Source organism: Microtus oregoni, unplaced genomic scaffold, assembly GCF_018167655.1.
Source record: "Microtus oregoni isolate MIOR12 unplaced genomic scaffold, Mior012 000024F_ref0000369, whole genome shotgun sequence".
Taxonomy (NCBI): domain Eukaryota; kingdom Metazoa; phylum Chordata; class Mammalia; order Rodentia; family Cricetidae; genus Microtus; species Microtus oregoni.
Genome location: NW_024543083.1, coordinates 8,553,674 through 8,576,102, shown reverse-complemented (window position 1 = coordinate 8,576,102; position 22,429 = coordinate 8,553,674). Strand labels below are relative to the sequence as shown.

The following is a 22,429-nucleotide window of genomic DNA, read 5'->3' as shown; positions in this document are numbered from 1 at the left end:
GGGTCTCCAAACTCTAGGATATAGACTGTAACAGAGTCTCCCTCCTCCTCGCTCGCTCGCTGTGTGTGTGTGCGCGTGCGTCTACGTGGGCATGTTTGTTCCATGGCGCACTGGAGAGATGACAAGACAACTTGTGGGAAAGATTCTTTCCTTCCGTTGTGTGGTTGTAGGGATACATCCAACTCAGGCTTAGCAACAAGTGTCTTTACCCACTGAGCCATTTCACTGACCCTACATTTGCTTTAAAAAAAAAAAAAATGATTTGCAATAGAACATAGATCTTTAAAAAAATTTGGGATTAGATCATTGATGAGTTACTTTTAAGGAAGAAGGCGAGTCTCCTGTTTTGGCCTGAGGGCTTCACAGGGTTAAGAGTTCATGATGGCAGAGAAGAGAAATGGCAGCAAGCAGCAGGCTAGCGACTAGAACACAGGACAGAGAGCTCACATTCCTTACCAGAATCGCCAAGCACAGAGAGAGGGAATGCCTAGAAAGCTGCTTTACTTTTTACTCATAAAGCCCGCCCCCAGTGACGTACTTCCTCCAGCAAAGCTTACCCCCCCTAAGCCTTCCCAAATACCACACCAACTGGAAACCAAGTGTTCAGATCCCCCCAGATGATGGGGGACAAGTCTCGTTCAAACCATCCTAGGTCATACTTCTTGGGGAGTAAACTTTCTCTAAAAGATGGAATGTAGTGTGGGGTGCAGAAGCCGTGGGGGTAAATCACCAATAGCCCTCAAAGTGCAAATAGGACCCGGATTGAGGGAACCCAATCAACAAAAAGGACTGGGTTCAGAGCATGGACAACTTAACAGTGACTACATCACTGAAAAAAAAAAAATTGCAGCCCTTAGCACTGCAACCGTTAATTGCCAATTCGCCTTCCTCAAGGAAGGGTAGGGCCTCATGCGCCGTTCCCTACCCGTAGTGAAATCGTGACAGGGCCCTACCTTGTGAAGCTACTGGGATTTTATGAGCGCAGTGGTCGTTCCATGAGCAGAAGACTGTGGGTGTCGGGGGTTCTAGGATTCGGGCTGAGTACTTAGCAGTTACCTTTTCTTAGCACTGGTCCTTGGAGCTTCCACATGAAGCCCTGCAGAAAGCAAGCTTCTCTGACAAAGGCTGAGAGTGACGGAGTCTACTGCTCTAAACAGATAGGAAGGCAGTTTGAGCACATGTTAACTTAGCAAAATAACAGTAATATGTTCCCCCTTAGTGCTGTGGGATTCTGAGCAAAGAGATGGGACATTGACTTTTCTTCGCTCGTAATGATGCTAGCCAACTCAGCCAAACATCTCAGTTCAAAAAAACCAGGACTCCTGGAGACCCTTGGTGGAAACAGCCCCACCCCACCCCCCATTGTTGAGCAATGGAGGGTTTCTCACGGATGTAGCAAGGTCACACATAAGCAGTTGGGCAGGGACTAAAGCGCAGGGTGGTTGCTTTGTATCCACACACATACACATGCACACAAAATAATGTAAAACAAAAACCCCTAGAAGCCAAGATCCACATTTGTGTGACAGTATATGGTGTTTGTCTTTCTGAGACTGCATTACTTAATAGACTACCTACAGTCCCGTATGTTCTCCTGCTAACTGCATATTCTTTCTTTAGGGGTGATTAAAATTCCATTGTGTATATGCACCACATTTTTATTCTCATTCAACCGCTGATGGGCATCTATGGTGATTCTGTTTCCCCGCTCTTATGAATAGAGCCGCAGTGCACATGAACGCACAGGTATTCTGCTGCAGGATTGAGTGCTTTTAGGTCTGTGCCCAGAAACAGTATAGCTGAGACAGATGGTAATTTAGGTTTTGATAATCCTCCACACTGATCTCCATAATGGCTGCACCAGTTACACTCATACCAGCCATGAATTAATGTTTCTCCTTGCCCATGCCCTATTCAGAATGTGTTGTTGTTTTCTTAAGGATAGCCGTTTGCACTGGAGATGGACTCTCACAGCAGGTTCAATTATAGCAGTTTTAAATTACATCTCTTGGGCTGGAGAGATGGCTCAGAGGTTAAGAGCATTGTCTGCTCTTCCAAAGGCCTGAGTTCAATTCCCAGCAACCACATGGTGGCTCACAACCATCTGTAATGGGAGCTGGTGCCCTCTTCTGGCCTGCAGGCATATACACTGACATAATATTGTATAATAAATAAATAAATAAATATTTAAATTACATCTCTTTCATGGCTAATGATGTTGCCCTCCTTAAACATATTATCCAATCACGGATCTTCTTTTGAGAACTCTCTGTTCTGTCTCCTTAGCCTGTTCTTGTATTGTTTGTTTTCCTTCCTTTCTTCCTCCATCCCTTTCTTCTTTCCTTTTTAATTTGTTTAGACAGGTCTCACTGTTTAGCTCTGGTTGGTCTAGATCTCATCATGTAGACCAGGCTAGCCTTCTGTCTTTCAGGGACTGGGATAAAAAGTATGCACCACTATGTCAGGCTTGCTTTTTTACCTTCCTTCCTTCTTTCTTCCTTCTTCCTTCCTTCCTTCCTTCCTTCCTTTCTTTCTTGATACAAGGTCTTCGCCAGGGATGACCTTGATAACACTTCAGATGACCTCCCAAGTTACAAGCATATTCTACCGTGCCGGGTTGGTGTGGTGCTGGGGTTCAAAGCCAGGGCATTGTACGTGCTAGGCCAGCACTCTACCAATGGAGTCATACTGCTAGTTCCTCTTGCACATTTTAAAGTTACACTTATTTAGTGTGCCACAGGGCACACTTGGAAGTCAGAGGACATATTTTGGGAATCAGTTCTCTCCTTCCATCACGTGGGTGCGGGGTCAACAAGTCATTAGGCTTGGTGGCCAGTATCTTAGACCCACTCACTGAGCCTCCTAACCAGCCCTGTGATACAGTATGTACTGGTGGCAGAATACTAAGGAGAAAGATGGTTTAGTTGCCTGACAACATATTGTTGAAAATATTAAATGGTGAAAGTTAAGGAAATAAAAATAATATAATTACAACAACTTAAGCGGAAGCAGACTGACGAAATAATGTGGCTAAATATGTGACTTTATTTTCCAAATAAATTTTTCTCACACACACACACACGAGGCTTATTTAGAAAATAAATAAATATTTATTTATTTACTTTATTATATATATATATATTCATTCACATGTGGACACATACTTGATCGTGGAAGCATATATGTTTATAATAAATAAATCAGAGGCCGTAGGTGTTGCGTGCTCTGACGCTGGAATTACAGGTGGTAGTGAATCACCCAGTGTAACTGCTGGGAACCAACCTCAGGTCCTCTAAAAGAGCAGCAAGTGTCCTTAACCACTGAGCAATCCCTCTAGCTCTGCAAACAGTTCACCACCTCTCTCCTCTCTTTTCCTTCTCCATTCAGAAAAGGACTGCCATGGTACTGACATCTTTTCTTTTTTAAATTAAATTAAATTTTAAATGATTAACTATGTGATTGTGTCTGTATGTGTGTGTGTGTGTGTGTGTGTGTGAGAGAGAGAGAGAGAGAGAGAGAGAGAGAGAGAGAGGGAGAGAGAGGGGCAATGGTAAAATGTAGAGGTCAGAGACTCTTAACTTGGGTCCTTGGGTATTGAACTCATTGTCTCAGCCCCACCTCACTACTTCCTGTCTCCTGTCTATGTCCTCCAAACCTCTGTGGTTAATTTTGGTCGGCTAGTGGCTAGCTCCACCCCCTGACTCCAAGCAAGATTTATTTGTCAGAACACAATCAAAATATCACAGAACAACTTATACATATTTAAATGATTCATTATCACACACACCTACCATTTTATAGTTACCATGTGCGGATGTGTGTGCGTGTGTCGATGTGTGTCCAGAACACCCAGAATCTACTCTTCTACTCTCTCAGCAAGCATTTACAAATTTCAACATTAATAACAATCTTCATGCTGTGGCTTAGATATAGATATTTACTATTTACCTACAACTTTTTAAAAGCATAAATAAAATTCAAATCTTTAAGAATTTCTTTTTTTTTCTGAAGTTCTTGAGAATGTGCTGTGGTCTCAGAAAGATACAGGACTAGTATTGAGATCATTGGATGAATCTCATCAAAAACAAAATTTGAAGTTCTTTGACTAAACAAGTCAATTGAAATGGGTAGACAGCAACTCACAATTCTAGAGAATATAATTCCTATTCGACGCACAGATAAAATAATGGAGTCTAGAACCCCCATCTACTGACTACCCTTGGCAGCCCTACCATGTTTTAGCAGTTAAGTGCAGTCGTGGTTTCACCAAAGTGGTTGGAGGACTCTTTCTTTTGACAACTCTCAACTCCACCCTCCTCCTTCCCATCATCCTTAGTTTGGCCACACACATCCTTCACATAGGTTTCTGGTCCCTCAAACTTCTCTTTGACCTTCCCAGCCAGTCCTAAGATGATGCAATACAAGGAAGTGTACCTCCTGGAACTGTTGCCAGGTGACCGTGACATCATAGAATAGCTCAACATTGTGGTCTCGAGATGTTTCAAACATAAGCGATTTAGATGAGAAAGGATTGGAGGAAATGGCCTGCACAACCGAAATCCAAGCAGCATTTATTCTCTCCTCCTTCATGACTTTCGTCGGGGGACTTATCATCTTACTCGCTTTCAGATTAATCTTGAACTTCTCAAAAAAATGTCAAACCTTTAGGGGTACAGGAATAATCTTGGTCAGTTTCCTTGCTGGGACATCTGTGTGTAAAGATTGAAGCTAAGTTTGGCATATGTCTCTGTTTAGCAAGCAGTTCAGGCCTTCCTTGATTTTTTTCAGACTAATGAGCCCGATGTTACATAAAGGGCCAGAAGCAGGGCCCAAGACCACCAATAGAAAGCTTGGTGAGCCTGGAAGATGATGAATGTGCTAGAGTCTCTGTTCTGAAATAACTTGCGTAAACATTAACAGTTGAGGCCAAATGTGGTACTTTATGGGTTAATCCCCTCACTTGGACAGAAGCATTGCTGTGAGTTTGGGGTCAGCCTAGGCTACATGAGACCCTGTTTCAAAGACTTTTGTTAACTACTATACGGGAGCTACAGAGGCACAAGACATCAACTCAACCTTATTTTTCAATATCCTTCATGCATGAGTCATATGTGTCTGTATGTGTACACTTAATGTGCTTTATGTGTGCCAGCCACAAACACCTAGATATTTTTGTATCTTAACTTGCTTGGAAATGTCGATGTTGGGATTAATTGCTGGCAAATGATAGTAGGAACAAGTGATGCTTTATGAAGATGACATATTAATAGTTTGAAATACCTCTCTTCAATTCCACATGACTGTTGTGGTTTTTTGTTTGTTTGTTTTGAGACACAGTCTCACATTGTAGCCCTGGGTGGCCTAGAACTTGCTATGTAAGCCAGGCTGGCTTTTAACTCATCTGCCTTTGCCTCCTTTATGCTGAGATTAAAGGCATGTGCCATCACAATCAGCTCAATGGAAGACTTTTATCAAACCCTCTGTTGTTTGTTTTCATTTTTTTTTTTCTTTTTTTTTTTTTTTTTTTTTTTCTTGGTTTTTCGAGATAGGGTTTCTCTGTGGCTTTGGAGCCTGTCCTGGAACTAGCTCTATAGACCAGGCTGGTCTCGAACTCACAGAGATCCGCCTACCTCTGCCTCCCGAGTGCTGGGATTAAAGGCGTGCGCCACCATCGCCCGGCGTTTGTTTTCATTTTTAATTCTTAAACTTTGTTTCTTCCTAGAATAGATTAAAGTAGCTTTTTGTAATACAATGCATTTTATGTGTGCATCATAACTAAAATGCAAATTTTGCTTAAATATATCTCTTGATGTTAAGGTGGCATAAAGTAACATAGTTTGAAATGAGTGTAAAGTGTTAAAGTTATTAGTAATATGGATTTTATATTTTTGTATTTGATAATATCTAGTATTGAAGTTTAAAGATTTTATTGATAAGCCATTTTACTCTGCAATTGTTTCTACTTTATAGTCTTTAAACAGGGCTGGAGGGCTGGCTCAGGGGTTAAGAGCACTGGGTACTCTTCCAAAGGACCTGGGTTCAATTTCCAGCACCCACAAGATCACTCACAGCTGTCTGTATTTCCAGTTCCAAGGAATCTGATGCCTCCACCTGGTTATTCTGGGCACCGGAACATAGATGGTGCACAGATATTACATTCAGACAAACCACCCATATACATAAATAAAAATAAACGAAACTTTGAAGACAAGACTTTAAAAAATGCTATAAAATTATCAGGGAAAGAATTCTGATATTCTGTAGATTAATGGGTATTGTTAATATGCTCTCTCTCTCTCTCTCTCTTTCTCTCTCTCTCTCTCTCTGTGTGTGTGTGTGTGTGTGTGTGTGTGTGTGTGTGTTTGTAGCATTAACCAACCTTCTAGTTGACTGTTCCAGGAAATGTTTAGTCTTCATTGTGTTCATTTCCTGGGTTGGGTAAGGTAAAATGATTTCTGACTAATACCATGAAGAGCCACCTCAACCTAAAGAGGACTCCTTCCTCTTGAACTGCAGCTCATTGGCCATTCCTTTTTCTTGCTCACAGGAATTATTCTCACTCAGGAGGATTGAGCATAATCCCTTAAGAAGACTTTACTTTCAAAGAGTATTTCGTAATCGTATAGAAGTGTTGCTTTCCGCACAGACCGTCGTGGGGCAAGTGTTGGTGAGTTCACTTCCATTCTTCTCATACTAGTGAATTGTGGTGAACACGATCATAGTCCCCACTGTGCTTTGATCACACAGGTAGGTGTGATCTTCCATGGTGATCTTCACTACATTCAGGCAATGTGTGTAGGGCTCTCTAGCCATCGTTCTGCTTCGTTTTTCTCTAAGTGAGCAAACTTACTTAGATTTTATGTTTATTATTGGCTTCTCCACTAGAAGGAAAGCTTTATTAGTACAGAGCCGTGTACATAGATATTTTTTGCCTCTTTTTCAAAAATCAGGTGTTGAAGATGCGTGGATTGATATCTGGGTCTTCTATTCGGTTCCATTGGTTCTCCTGTGTGTTCTTATTCCAATACCAGGCTGTTTTAAGTACTGTGGCTCTGTAGTAGAGTTTGAAGTCAGGGATTGTGATGCCTCCAGAAGTTCTTTTATTGTACAGGATTGTTTTGGCTATCCTGGGTTTTTTGCTTTTCCATATGAAGTTGAGTACCGTTCTTTTGAGGTCTTTCAAGAATTTTGCTGTGATTTTGATGGGCATTGAGTGGAATCTGTAGATTGTTGAGGCAAGATCTTTACAGTGTGCCCCTGGCTATCCTAGATCTCTGTATATAGATTTAGCTAGACTTGAACTCTTAGCAATCTACCCCCCTCTACCTCCCAAGTGATTAAAAATGTGTGCCACCAAGCCCTTCTTCAATTTTTATTTATGTGTCTGTGTATATGTCACAAATGTGAGGTGGCCACAGATACCAGAAGAGGTGGTTGGAGCCTCTGGAGCTGGAGTTACAAGTGGCTGTAAGCTGCCTGAATGGTGCTGGAAATCCAACTTGAGTCCTGTGAAAAAGTAACAAGTACTCTTAACTGCCAAGCCATCTCTCTAAACTGAATGGTGAGTTCCTGGACAGCCAGGGCTATGTAGTGGCACCCTGTCTCAGAGTCAAGAACAAAACAAGACAGGATTGTATGTCCTGGAGCTCCCTATGTAGACCAGTCTGTCTTTGAACAATTGAGACAGAGTCGACTGTCCTGTGTAGATCAGCCAATAGCTTTTGGGTGTACTAGACTTAGGGGTGTGATCTTTTGCCTGTGAACATAAAGGCTTTTAAGAGAGAGGAGGAGCTCACTCGTTCTCTTGTGTCATGGCTGGAAATCTGATTGTAGCTTCCAGGGCTCACAGAGCAGAGGACCACAGCAGTTCTCTACCTTGTTGTTCGTGAGTGTTCCCCAATAAATATTTGATACCCCCTTTATCTTGGGTTCTCAGGTATTCACTTACACATGTCAACACCCATTGTTGTTTATTTTAGGCATACTTAAGCACAGCACAGTTTGGAGAAAACTGTTCTGGTGATGATGAACTGAATCCCATGTACGCAATAAAAAAAAAAGATATCAATTTCCTTGAGGCACAATGTCAGTCAAATGCAGATCAGAAGTGGCTATGTGACAACTCTTTGTAGCTGGGCAGTGTCTCAATATTCCAGGTTCCCTGGTGCTTCTCTAGGAGCCCAAAGACCTCTCTGCCTACTACTGAGCAGCCACAATGAGCCTAGCTAGCAATAAAGTAAAACTACCCATTAATACAGTCACAAACGGTTAGGAGAAAAGAACATAGGAGGCCTACCCAAGCAATATCTGAGCTGGAAGGGAGTGAAAATTTCATTGTAAATAAAATTCTGAATTTGATCATTAAAATTACATTGACTAAACATTGAAAATATGTTTTTCAAGACAGGGTCTCACCAAGTACTCCTGACTAGCCTCTCAGTAGACCAGGCTGGCCTCAAACTCACAGAGATCCACCTCCCACTGTCTTTTGAGTCCTGGGATTAAACGTGTAAACCACCATACCAGACACAAACCTGGTGGTTCGGAAATTAGAAATTATCAGACGGATTCGTAATTATCTAAGGCTGAACTGAGGAAGACCACAGAGGCTTTGAGTAGGCAGCTTCCCGGCTGTGTGCCACTGGATGGGTGTTCTTCATGTACCAGACAGACTGGCATAGTAAAAACACTGTCTTCTCACAGAACAGTTTCCCGGGTAAGGAAATGTCCCTACGGACACATCATAGGCCAGTCAAGTCCAAGACTGTTATTTATTAGCCCTCATTTCTATCATGAAATGGAGCACGCGATCCATGCTTAATACTCAGTAAGCATTTGCTAAACTCTAGGAGAAGCAGGAAGCTTACCTTGCTTATTCTGAAGCGTGTGAGAGTTAAAGTGATGTAAATGGGTGTACACTGACTTAGTGTAAAGCTCCATCCACTTTTTTTCAGTGAATGAATGACTGAATGAGTGAACTGTGGCACAAATGGATGCTGAATGTAGTGCTACACATCCATGGGTGAGCTAAGGGAAAACCCATTTCCTCCTCCCCTTCCCTGTACACAGTAATAAAAATACACAATATTTACTTCGCGTAAAATAGAAAACACAGGGGCTGGAGAGATGGCTCATTGCTTAAGAGCACTGGCTGCTCTTCCAGAGGTCCTGAGTTCAATTCCCAGCAACCACATGGTGGCTCACAACCATCTGTAATGAGATCTGGTGCCCTCCTCTGGCGTGCGGGCATACATGGAGGCAGAATGTTGTATACATAATAAATAAATAAATCCCTTTAAAAAATAAATAGAAAACACAATTGTGTGGGCTTATTTTTTCCATGTCAATAAAATAGTATTTTGTCCCTGTCCTTTTCTGTTTTTAGGCAATCCTTGTCTTTGTACTAAGCATCGGCTCTCTCATAATCTATTTCATCAATTCAAGAGAGTGAGTAGAAACCACAGTCATTCTTGTCCGCTTTATCAGTAACTTAATTGCCTTAAAATTTCTCTCCAGGGATGTCAGTTTTGCTTACATGTGCACAGGCGCATCTCCACAACTCCTCCCCACCCCCACCCTCCACAGAAGCTAATCAAAATGGCAGCCATGTAGCTGCCCCCCAGTGAGCACTAACTCCATATCTGTGATAAGAGCTTGCAATTTGCCCTGAGTTTTGCCACCTCCATTGCTAGTGTTGGGGTGGGATGGACAGTTGTGCTCTGGGGACTCTGAACTTGCAACTGTCACTTTGAATTCCTCAGGAGTTGAGAAAGAAGTCCTGGGGTATTTCAGAGTCCCTCATGCTTCAGAGACTTCAACCCTGAAGCCATTCTTTGAAGTCACTCTCTTCTTATATCTCTCAAGGCTAGAATGATATTTTTAAAGAACTAAACCAAGTCTAATTTAAACTTCATGCCAAGCCTCTGAGATTTATATCAAATATCCAGCTGGGATAAAAATAAGGATCACAGGCTACAAAAGCCAACCTACTTTAGAAAATTCAGGGAAATGGTAGTCTTTGCTTTGTAAATTTCTCTCACATCTTTTAGGATATATCTTTAAATTTGTTTCAGATCCATTCATTTTATCTAGAGTAGCCTTATCTCAAAGGGGTAGCTAAAGAAGCTGAAAACTTTTGACGAGATGGTTTTTCAACCACAAAGGACCGCATAATTTCCCAGGCTCTGAATCCCTGCTTACAAAATTGAAACAGAACCAATAAGCTCTGTAATAGGCCACGCTCCTACTGTGCATCGTCTAGTGGATTCACTTATTCCATAGTTCCACTCTCAAAGGGGAAATAGTTCCATTCACATGTGAACATGCATCTTGAATGGATAGCTCACGCTGGATATGTACATTGCCTACCCTGCCTTTATCTCTGCTCTGTAGACATAGGTTTTAAAATGTTCATCTTTGCAAAATGTTCCCGTTTCTTTCCAGCCCCGTTCGAGAGTGTTCTTCACATCGAGACAAAACCATCCCTGTTGATTTGAGTTTCAATGTTTTCTTTACTTTTCATTTTGGGTTGAGGGTAAGTATCTAGATAAAATGATAAGTTATCTCCCCCACCCCCACCGACACATACACAAATAGAAGCAATGTAAAGAGACCAGCTTGTTCCTCAGTTATTAAATCTATCTCAGTTCTCAGGCTTTAAAGGTAGACCCTAAGTTGCTAAATACTTAATGAGACCAAAAACCTACATCTTCTGGGCTTGAACATGCAAGCCAGGTCCAGAGTTCCAGCACAACTGAGAGTGACCCCGCTGTTAAACAGCATGTCTGCAGTCCTTACTGGCTTCTTGCCTCCCATGAGGGCAGCTTTTCTAACAGTCAGAAGCAAGTAGACCGTGAATGTCTTTGTTATACTAGTGGCATGTGCACCTTCTTATATGTATATTTTTGATTTGTTTTTCAAGTGTTTTTCTTTTTTAAGTTCTACTTATCTTATGTGTGTGCATGTTATGTCTGCATGTATGTCTGTGCGCCACTTGCCCATGGTGCCCACAGAGGCCAGAAGAGGACATGCGATTCTATGGAACTGGTTACAGGTGGTTCTGAGTCACCATGTGGGTGTCAGGAACTGAATCTGGGTCCTCTGCAAGAGCAACAAGTGCTTTGAAACACTGAGCCATATCTCCAGATCACAATTTAATGTTCTAAATCTAAATTCAGAAGGTCAGAAAACACAATGACCAGGCAAGCTTTTTCATTGGCAACTGACCTAAACCATATATCATTACTGATCACAAATAAGCTCTATGTATATGACATACACACAGAGATATGTAAAATGAGATATGCATATATAGAGAATTTTATCTTATACTAACACACACACACACACATATATTGTATATATAGACATATCAGAAAGCTCTAGGGGCAGTTGAAAGCTCAAAGTGTTTAAGAGTGAGAGTTAGGGCCTGCTAAGTAAAATAATTATATATATGTTCATTAATAAAACACTCATTAGAAGTATGATTCCTCTCTCCCTCTCACTGTTGTTTTGTTTTGGTTGGTTGTTTTTGAGACAGGTCACACTGTATAGCTCTAGCTGGCCAGGAACACTCATTATAGACCAGGCTGGCCTCAAACTCATGGAGACCCACCTACCTCTGCCTCCTGAGTGCTGGGACTAAAGTTGTGTATCACCATGCTCAGACCAAGGTCCAATCTCTTTATGCAACATGTATGCATTTGTGTATTTACGTAAATGTATGCATCTGTATATGTGTTAAATAGCGTGAGATTAATAAAACTTCAGTTAATGAGTGAAATATATCTGGGAAATAGTTGTCCTCCACAGTCGCTTTAAAATTCTCAGTGGTAGGTAGAGCTTGGAAAAATAGCTCCGAAGAGCCTGTGACACTTTGAGAAGGACCTGCATTCAGTTCCCTGTTCCTCCATGGCAGTTCCCAGCTGTCTGTAATTTCAGTTCCAAAGGCTACGACGCCCTCTTCTGGCCTCTGTGGCACCAGCCTTGCGCATGGTGCACATACAAACACACAGGCCTATATACAGACAAACACATTTATGTATGTAAAATAATCTTAAAATCTTTTTTTAAAAATCTCAAGGGTAATATAATTTGGGTTTTTTGTTTCTATTTCAGTTTTGGGCAGCTGAAGACAAGGTCAAGTTCTGGCTGGAGATGAATTCAATTGTAGACATTTTTACTATCCCACCAACCTTTATTTCTTATTATTTGAAGACTAATTGGCTAGGTAAGTGTGCTGTGGCAGTCAGTAATCAGTATCCATGATGTTTTAGCCCCAAACCACTCAACATTCATTTAGAATATTTATTTTTCTTTTTAAATACCCTCACTGCCATTTCAAAGAACCCGCTCTTGACTCTAGAGCTTTGTGCTATATTTGCAGAAACATATTTTGTTTTGTTGTTTTATTTTGAGATAGGCTGTCACTATGTAGCTCTGGCTAGCCTCGGACTCACAGAGCCCCGCCTGTCTCTGCCTCACCAATGCTGGGATGTGTCACCACCAGAATGGTCAGAAGTCATTTCTCGATCCCAGCATGTATATTGACAATGCATGGGCTTTTAAAAATTGGCATTTATATAATTTTGTTTTATTGTTTATAAAATACATACCAATTCTATTTTTTTATATTGTTTTTTTTTAGAGGGGTGCAATGAACTTTATTGATGGTATTCAAGAGAGTAGGGCTCCCTAAGCCCCCTCCTGCTATTCTGGGGGTCTGGGATGGAAACTGTGAGGGAGATGCTCAGTGTTAAGGGTTAGTTAGGCCAGGGACTGCTCAGCAGCCGAGGACCTCTCTCTTACTGTGTCCTTGCTGGGATGGGTGGTCCAGGGCGGGCTTCTTACTCCTTGGAGGCCATGTAGGCCATGAGGTCCACCACTCTGTTGCTGTAGCCGAATTCATTGTCGTACCAGGAAATGAGCTTTACAAAGTTGTCATTGAGAGCAATGCCAGCCCCAGCATCGAAGGTGGAAGAGTGGGAGTCACTGTTAAAGTCACAGGAGACGACCTGGTCCTCAGTGTAGCCCAGGATGCCCTTTAGTGGGCCCTCGGATGCCTGCTTCACCACCTTCTTGATGTCATCATACTTGGCAGCTTTCTCCAGGCGGCATGTCAGATCCACGACGGACACATTGGGGGTAGGAACGCGGAAGGCCATGCCCGTGAGCTTCCCGTTCAGCTCTGGGATGACTTTGCCCACAGCCTTGGCAGCGCCAGTGGACGCAGGGATGATGTTCTGGGCAGCACCACGGCCATCTCGCCACAGCTTCCCAGAGGGGCCATCCACAGTCTTCTGGGTGGCCGTGATGGCATGGACTGTTGTCATGAGTCCTTCCACGATGCCAAAGTTGTCATGGATGACCTTGGCCAAGGGGGCTAAGCAGTTGGTGGTGCAGGAAGCGTTGCTGACAATCTTGAGGGAATTGTCATACTTGTCATGGTTCACACCCATCACAAACATGGGGGCATCGGCAGAAGGGGCGGAGATGATGACCCTCTTGGCCCCACCCTTCAAGTGGGCCCCAGCCTTCTCCATGGTGGTGAAGACACCAGTAGACTCCACAACATACTCGGCACCGGCATCCCCCCATTTGATGTTGGCGGGATCTCGCTCTTGGAAGATGGTGATGGCCTTCCCGTTGATGACAAGCTTCCCATTCTCAGCCTTAACTGTGCCTTTGAACTTGCCATGGGTGGAGTCATACTGGAACATGTAGACCATGTAGTTGAGGTCGATGAAAGGGTCATTGATGGCAACAACGTCCACTTTGCCAGAAGTGAAGGCAGCCCTGGTAACCAGGCGTCCAATACGGCCAAATCCGTTCACTCCGACCTTCACCATCGTGTCTCTGGAACGAGGCTGGCACTGCACGAAAAGAAGCGGCTGTCTCTAGAACAGGGAGGAGCAGAGAGCCTATTTTTTTTATATTGTTAACAAACTGTATAAAGTAAAACTAGGAGTACTGAAAAGCTGAATAATCAAAAGCTTAAGGGGCCCGTGTAAAGTTTCCTATAAATTCCACAGTAGGGTTAGAGTGAAATGAATAGTGCTTGCTGTGCAAGGCCGGCGTTTACACGCTTGAAATCAGGTCTACAATGCTGTAAGGTGGGTCCTATAATAATTCTCATTTTATGGGTGAGGCACTAGAGAAGTGGGCACCCTAGGTAACAGTAGTTAGCTTTCAGAGCCAGGATTCAAAGGTCATGTCCTTAAACCTGTACCATTGATCACATCATTAGACTTAAGGGTTTCTGGAAAGTAAAATGCGTGCTTCCCAATCACGTTCTATTTCAGGCTGCTTTCTCCTGGTTGCTTTGTAGGTTTAAGGTTTCTGAGAGCTCTGCGGTTGCTCGAACTCCCTAAAATCCTACAGATCCTCAAGATCATCAGGACCAGGTAACTGCAGCACTGCCTGGCGTGCTAGCTCAGAAGTTTAGATTGGGAAATGAAAACATTAACCGGTCCTCAAGTTCCCCTTGTCCCACCAGAATCCCAGTGTGAAAATTGGGAAATCCCTCAGCATCTATGCTCTCACTCAGTCGCTCCCACCAGGTAACATTTAGCACCCTGGCTGAAGCCTTGCCAATCCCTGTAAAGAGGATTATCCTTTTACAAGGATTATGCTTATCCCTTGTTTTGAAAAATTATAGTATGTAAGCCTGCTTTGATTTTAATTCCAGATCTCTTTTCCCAAAACAAAAATAGTCACAGGCCCAGACAATACAGCCTCTTGTCATTTCTCCTGGTATTCCACAAGGAGCAGATGATAAGATTCAGTTGCTGAAGACAACACACCCCTCAGTTGTGTAAGGCAGAAATCAGCCTGGAACCAAGCTGAAAGCCTCCCCTCTGCCGGCTGGCTCTCAGAGTCCTTCCCTGAAGGGGCTGTGCAAGCTGCTAGAAAAGGCATCAATGGCCTTACCTAGTTGTGGATCCTACAGCTGTAAGACCAACTTGCCAGACAAGATGTGCCCACTGGTGCGGCACTGGTACTATCATGGGATATTGCTTGGATTTGAGACCTGCTCCATGGAAGGGAATCCATGCCTTGCACTGTGAACCTGGTTAAAAACCCATGCCAGGGGATACAGGCACTAAAGGGGGGTGGTAAAGCTATATTTCATAATGTAAAACTACTTTCTACATTTAGACCCACAGACAAATGCTACTCTCAGCCTTAATCAGAGACACCATTTTTTTCTAGTGACCAGTGGTGAGTGTAGAGATCACGGCTGGACAAAGTGCTGATAGGAAGTGATATACGATACGAGCATTCAGCTCTAAACAAGACCCACATTCCATCCCCTCTCAGGTTCAGGGAATGTTGCTGAAGAGGAGGCAGAAAGAATGAATGTAAGAGCCAGAAGATAGAGAGAAAGGCTGTAAAATGCCATCTCCGCAAGACACAGCCACTGCAACTGTGATCTCACAGTAGCCGTGGATGTTTGCCCTGGGTCTGCACAAGAATGCGCCCACTGCCAGTCAGGCACGGATGGAGTGAGGGGCAAGAGTCATGAATCTGCGAAAGGGACTGGTAGGGTGGGGATCAACAGGATGACAAGTGAGGGTTGCCAGAGAGAGTACTCAGAATGCATTTTAGACATGTGTACAATTATGAAATAACAAAAGTAATCAATTGAAAAAGAATCACCTCTTGTTGGCTAGTAAAATAAACGTTTCTTCATGTGAGAGACGTAACAGTTCCCCTGAACATGAGTGCTATCCATCAGCAGCAGTGAACTATTGCTTAGAGAAATAGAGCCATGAGCTTAGGGTGTGGCTTAATAGGAGAGTGTTTACCTAGCATATACAAGGTCCTGGGTTCAAATTCCAGCATTACAGGTAAATAAAAATAGTGCAACTTAAATATCTCCAAAAGATAATAATAAAAGTCCAAACTGTCTCTTTCAACACACGGCTACATTCTTATTAGAAGTGTCAATATTACAGTCTCAGTGCATCTCAACGTTAAGTATGCATTGTGAAGAAGTCAAGGCTGGAAACACTGTTTTTACTTGACAAATGGCCAGCTCAGAAGCCACAGCTGTTTCAGCTAAACTCTAGGCTTTCCTTGATGGATGGACATAAGCCTCTCTGATCCCGGTATGTAGTGTGATACTACGTCCCTATAATCTAGTCACATCTAGTCACTCCTGCCCTTTGTTCTACTACTTTAGACAAGGTTCACATGTATGCCTTTAACACACCAGGCTAGTAGATGATGCAGTCAAATCTGGAAGAAACACATGACACTGGGTGAGTCTCCAGCAGTTTCTCAGTCTCTTAATGCATACACGAATGATACAGAAGAGGCCCTGTAACCATGCAGACTGATAGGTGAGGGCAGAGCTCCAGGTGATGCTGTACCTTCCAGTCTGTGGGCCACACTGTGAGCAGAAGCTGGGCTCTTGGTGGACAATGTGTTTGTATTTATTGGGAGCCTGCCTGCAGAAACCTAACACTTCTCCTTCTCCTTTCAGTAATTCAGTGAAGCTTTCTAAACTCTTGTCAATCGTTATCAGTACCTGGTTCACAGCTGCAGGATTCCTTCACCTGGTAAGCAGATCATGGCAGTCTCCAATGGCATCCACCAGTGTGAGCATCCTTGCAGTCCCCAATGGCATTCACTAGTGCGAGCATCCTTGCAGTCCCAAATGGTATTCTATGAGCATCCTTTCTTTGAAACTGGAGAGGAATCAGACCAGATGTTTATTTCTTTACTTTCACCTTTTCGGTTTTACTTTCATTCCCCACCATCATATTTATCATAATCTTTGCATCTCACACCATCAAGATAGCTTTGTTTCATCTTTCGATACTTCAGAATCTGGCTCTAGTGAAAAATTTCATTAGATCTAAAGTTTTAACACATAGGTAAGTGTTAATCCTGAGAGTCATGAAAGAAAAACCAGTTCCACAATTTTGAGCCAAATTTGAAGCAAGCTTTAATTAAGTACTGACCAGAGAAATGGACTCTGATCAGGACCACCCCTGGGTTCCCAGTGAGTGTCAATGAGATGCAAGATGTGTGTTGTAGGACCTTTTTAAAGACAAAAATCACACAGCCACCTTATTTCCCATGTGGCTTTGTTATTTGCCAAGAACTACAATCCCCAACGTTCCAGGAAGCTGCCTGGGCTTTTTGCAGGTGGGGCTTACAGGTTGCCTCTGGCTTTTACATAAGGTTTATTGATAAATCTTCATGGAAGTTTGGGGATTCTTAATTTTTAAGTAAATATATAAAAGTGAAAGAATGAAGCTAGGGCCAGGGTGTAGTTCAGTGGTAGAGCACTTGCCTGTACAAGGCCTTAGGTTTTTATCTTCAGCACTGGAAGAAAAAAAAAAAGCCAATGAAAGAATTCCAGTCTTATTAAAACTAGATAGTTGAGCAGGGCGGTGGTGGCGCACGCTTTTAATCCCAGCACTCGGGAGGCAGAGGCAGGTGGATCTCTGGGAGTTCGAGGCCAGCCTGGTCTAGAAGAGCTAGTTCCAGGATAGGAACCAAAGCTACAGAGAAATCCTGTCTCGAAAAAAAAAAACAAAACAAAACAAAAAACTAGATAGTTGCTGGGAGGGGTGAATTGCTATTGAAAAGAGGGCTTTGGGGCTACCCTTTAGGGTATTCCCATTCTTCTGGAAATATTCACAGGGAAAGGCTTGTTTCTACCCCCACAGAATGAGCCTTTGTTGGTTTGGGTTCCTGGCTTCAGTGCTCCAGGACAGCTGAATTATCAGAAAATGGGAGAGCTGAAGTGCAGTGCTTAGAAGCCTTCAGATGGTTCTCCGAAAAACAAAACTAAAGTAGTAAAAGTCTTTGTGACTTGAGGTTCTCTCTTGAAATTAAACAATGACTATAAAAAGATCTACAGCATGGCTTATTAAGAAAATAGTCAAACATCACCACAGTCTTTGATAGAACCTTAAAGAAATTTGAAATCAGCCACACCACTGCACAGTTCAGCTGGGATGGAGGTTTTCTTGCAATGTCCCAGCAGAAAGGGTAGAATGATCTTCATGTTGATAACAATGGACAAGAGTCTCGTTCTTTCCAGGGCAGAAGCAACCCAACCATTGCTATCCCAGAGTTCTAGAGGAGACACCACTAAGACATCCTTTACCTTTACTCCCAGTGAGACATTCTTGGGCTCAGTGTGACTTAAAGGCAGGTTTTATTCGGCTAATTATTTCATTAATTTCTGTCTTGCCCTTGCTTTTCTTCTTTTTTCTTCCTTCCTTCCTTCGTTTTTTTTTTCTTTTTCTGTTAGTTGCTAACTCTTACGGAACGTTCATGTACATGTGGCTTTCTGGGTTCTTTGGAGAATACCAGAGTTCTCTCAAGGTCACAAGAGGTCATAGCAGGATAGCTGCTGCCTAGGTAGCGTGGGTGCTGCTGGACTCTGAACCTTTGAAGTCTCTCTGCTTCAGTCCTCTAAGCATGGGAGCATGCTGGATATGCAGGTCCTCAATGCAGGACGTCTCCAGCAGGGATTCATTCAGAAAAAATAAGGAGAATTGAGGAGCAAGAGGGTTCCATTTTGAATCATGACTGATTTTGAAAATGTAAACATCAACAAAAGAGCGCAGATAATCATAGATTTTGTTGAGAGGATGTTGAAGCTACAGCCCCAAATCCAAGTTCTGGTTGTCCCACTGCCTCACCATTCTGTACTCACACTGTCCTTCGGCTAAGCATTGATACCATTCAAATTTTTAGGGTTCAAGACTATACCAGGCTGGCCTCAAACTCAGAGGTTCACCTAACTCTGCCTCCTAAGGACTGGAATTAAAAGTATGTACCACCATCTGATACCATTCAAATTTGAGTATTAACTAAATAGAAATCTTTATGTTTCCTAAGTTTAAATTCCATAAAATAATAAAAAGTAGTTACAGAATACAATAGTGATAAACTACTAAATGTAATTTGCCAAGTGACCTCCTTGTTTAAACAAGTACAATTGAGACCATAAAAATCTAACATAATCCCTTATACAAAGTCATAAAATATTTTGACTATCGGTGGGATAGCCACTGGTAACTTGGCCATGGCAGAAGACACTCCTCACTCATCTTCATAAAAGCAGCCCTAATGACCTCAGCAAATCAGACACAACGACGACAGCAACAACGAAGGGCATAAAAGTAGGAACAGATCTTGTCGGGACAAAGAAGGGATTCAGTGGGAGAAAGCATAAGGGGGCAAAGGTGAAAATGACCAAAATACATTAAATACATGTATGGCATTGTCAAAAAAATAAAACAATTTCTAAAAATCTTGAATGAAAAAAATGTGACTGACAAGATTATTAAACAATAGAATTGAAGAGTAGGTTCAAAGATATCAAAAGATTAAGCTGTCCTATGGAGGAGAAGCCATTGCAAAAAAAGAGAACCAGATGCAAAAGAAAAATGTGACAGAACAAACCAGAAGCATGGAGGACAGCACTGTGGGGAAAACACTGGCTCGAGAATGGACAGACACACCTGAGGAGAAAAATATAATCAGTGAAGAACAGGCATCAAAGAGACTTCATGCACTAGATACATAACAAGTGTTCCTAAAGAGATGCTTGAAATGAAGTCTGGCATTTATAGATGGAAAGCAATACTGTGCACGAGGGAAAATGTCTCCCAGTCAATAAAGTTGTTAGGTCAAATAAAGCATGCCTGTGTGTTGCATTGAGCCTGAGAACTTCTCACTGGAATTACAGGAAAGGTTCCTAATGATGTGTCCTGTAGCATTATGGGGCAGTAATGTTTGCTTCTTCCCTGGTAGGCACATGATTCTCGGTCTAGCTCTGTCAGTGATGGGATGGATCTACCTTCCCTGCTCTGTGTGGAGCCCTCACTGGTCTTCAAGGCTAAGAAGAGAGTACAAACTGAAGAAAGGAAGGCTGGTAGAAGAAAGCAAAAGAAAGGAGTATCAAATTGCTTGGTAGCATTGCCCAATATCAGATGATGATGCGAGGCTTGTGTGAAAGTGAACATAACTTCTCTTCCCATCATAAACCTGCAAGGGAAAACAGCAGCCCTGTCAGAAATGTGTGCCGATTAAAAAAAACCAAACCACAGAGGGAGTGGGAAAACTAAGCAGCTGGGAGTGGAGAGTCATGGTGAAAATGGAGTGATTAAGAAAAACAAATGTCACAACCAGAGAAATGATGGCTGCGTGCTGGTATGTGCACCTACTGTCTTAGGGTTCTATGGCTGTGACAAAACAGCAGGACCAAAGCAAGCTGGGGAGGACAGGGTTTGTTCAGCTTAGCTTACACATTGCTGTCCACCACTGAAGGAAGGCAGGACAGGAACCTGGAGCAGGAGCTGATGCAGAGGCCATGGAGAGGTACTGCTTACTGGCTTGCAATCAGTTGCTCGGTCTTTCTTTCTTTCTCTCTCTCTCTCTCTCTCTCTCTCTCTCGTTGTTTTTTTTTTTTTTTTTTCAGACTGGATTTCTCTGTAGCTTTGGAGCCTATCCTAGAACTAGCTCTTTTTACTTATTTATTTATTTATTTATTTGTTTATTTATTTATTTATTTTAGAACTAGCTCTTATAGTCCAGGCTGGCCTCAAACTCAGAGAGATCTGCCTGCCTCTGCCTCTCGAGTGCTGGGATTGAAGGCGTGTACCACCACTGCCTGGCCAGTCTGCTTTCTTATAGAATCCAGGACCACCAGACCAGGGAATGGCACCACGCATAATGGTGTGCCCTCCCACATTGATCACAAGTTGAGAAAAATGCCCTACAGTCTTGTCTACAGCCCAGTAATACAGAGGCATTTTCTCAATTGAGGTTCCCTCCTCTCAAATAACTCTAGTTTATGTCAAGTTGATATAAAAGTAGCCAGTACAACTGATCCATTGTTAACTTGACACACAAACACACCACTTTTCAATTAGAACCTTTCCTTTCTCATGTATCTCCAAGATGACGTTAATATAACATAAATGTAAATAACTTTAGAAGTGCCATAGTCCTCACAAATTCAACTACATTAAAACTTAAATCTCCTTAAAATATCCACTCTCTCAAAATCCCAAATCTATTTTAAAAGTTCAGAGTCTTTCAGCTGTGGGATCCTATAAAAAGCAAAATTAAGTTAAATACTTCTCTCCTTTGACAGAGAAGAACCAGGGCCCAACCACAATCTGAACAAAGCAAAACCAAACTCCAACAGTATAAATAGCTAGCATCCAATTATCTGGGATTCACTCATGATCTTCTGAACTCTTCCAAAGGGCTTGGGTCACTGCTCCAGCTTTGCCTCTGCAGCACACAGTTGTCTTCTAAGCTCTGACTCCACTCCACTGTTGCTGTTCTTGGTGGTCATCCCATGGGACTGGCATCTCGAAAATGCTAGGTCTTCTGCTGCAATTGGGCTGCTCTTTCGCCAATAGCTCTCCTATGCTGTCTTCATCAGGCCACACCCAAGCTGTTCTCTGTGACCCCTTCAGGCTTTCAAAATCAGTACTACCTAGGTGACTCTTACACTGCCAAGTTCGGTTGCCAGTCCGAGGTACAGCCTTGGCCACCTCTGGAACACAGTTTCTGTGTGCTTACTCTCGAAATACACTTCCCAGAAGATTTCACCTTAATGATGTTGGACTCTTAATCACTTCTAATTTCTCAGCTCCAGCTAGCCAGCATCCACCATCCTAGGGTTTACTTTAGTGGCTCTGGACTCTTGTTAACCACTACTAATTCTTCAGTCCCAGCTGACAAGACACCACAGATTCAGCACACAAAAGGCCAGGTAGAGTCTCTGCTTCCCTCCGAAACTTCACAAGCCAGGCCTCCATTGTCTGCACTGCTCTCAACCTTCTTATCTCCCAGACTCCCAAAGAATATCCCACTGAGCTCTCAACACTCAATGGTTTTTCCAACCCAAAGTTCCAAAGCCTTTCCACAGTCGTCCCCAAAACAACATGGTCAGGTCTGTCACAGCAACACCCAACTATCCTGGTACCACCTTGTCTTAGGGTTTCTATTGCTGTGATGAAACACCATGACTAAAAGCAAATTGGTGCCACCTCATTCGGATCTATTTGGAAAAGTTTGCTTTTCCTTAAATGGTAAGGTCATGTGCTTAAACTCACTAAAACCTGTGCTCAGCTTCCTTGATTTTCCCCATCTTCTTAGAAAATGAAAATGAATGTTGATTGCTGGAGACCCCTGGCTCCAGAATGTAGTTCTGGGCCTCAAGGGAAGCAGGCAGCAACCCTCATAGGGCGTTTCAAATCTGAGCTCCTGCCACATGCCCCCATCAGGTGTTAATGATAATCCTAGTTGTGGAAACAAGGCTTGCTGATCAGCACTTGCAATTGGCAGGGCCCTCTCAGCAGCTACAATCGTTTGCTCTTGTCTTTGGATGGAATCGGGGAAACTGATGCAGTGTTTGCCTTCTCCTCCTTCTCTTCTATTCACA

General features: G+C 42.8%; 1 protein-coding gene across 1 annotated transcript in view; it reads left to right on the top strand.

Annotated features, from left to right (window-relative positions):
- The first annotated feature begins 4,410 nt into the window (after positions 1-4,410).
- Positions 4,411-22,429, top strand: part of Kcnu1 (potassium calcium-activated channel subfamily U member 1) — a 60,941-nt gene continuing 42,922 nt past the window's right edge. The window contains 8 exon segments of the mRNA XM_041673554.1: positions 4,411-4,453; positions 4,521-4,687; positions 6,548-6,667; positions 9,386-9,447; positions 10,444-10,534; positions 12,118-12,229; positions 14,327-14,402; positions 16,487-16,562. Of these exon segments, the coding sequence (XP_041529488.1) occupies positions 4,411-4,453; positions 4,521-4,687; positions 6,548-6,667; positions 9,386-9,447; positions 10,444-10,534; positions 12,118-12,229; positions 14,327-14,402; positions 16,487-16,562 (747 nt within the window).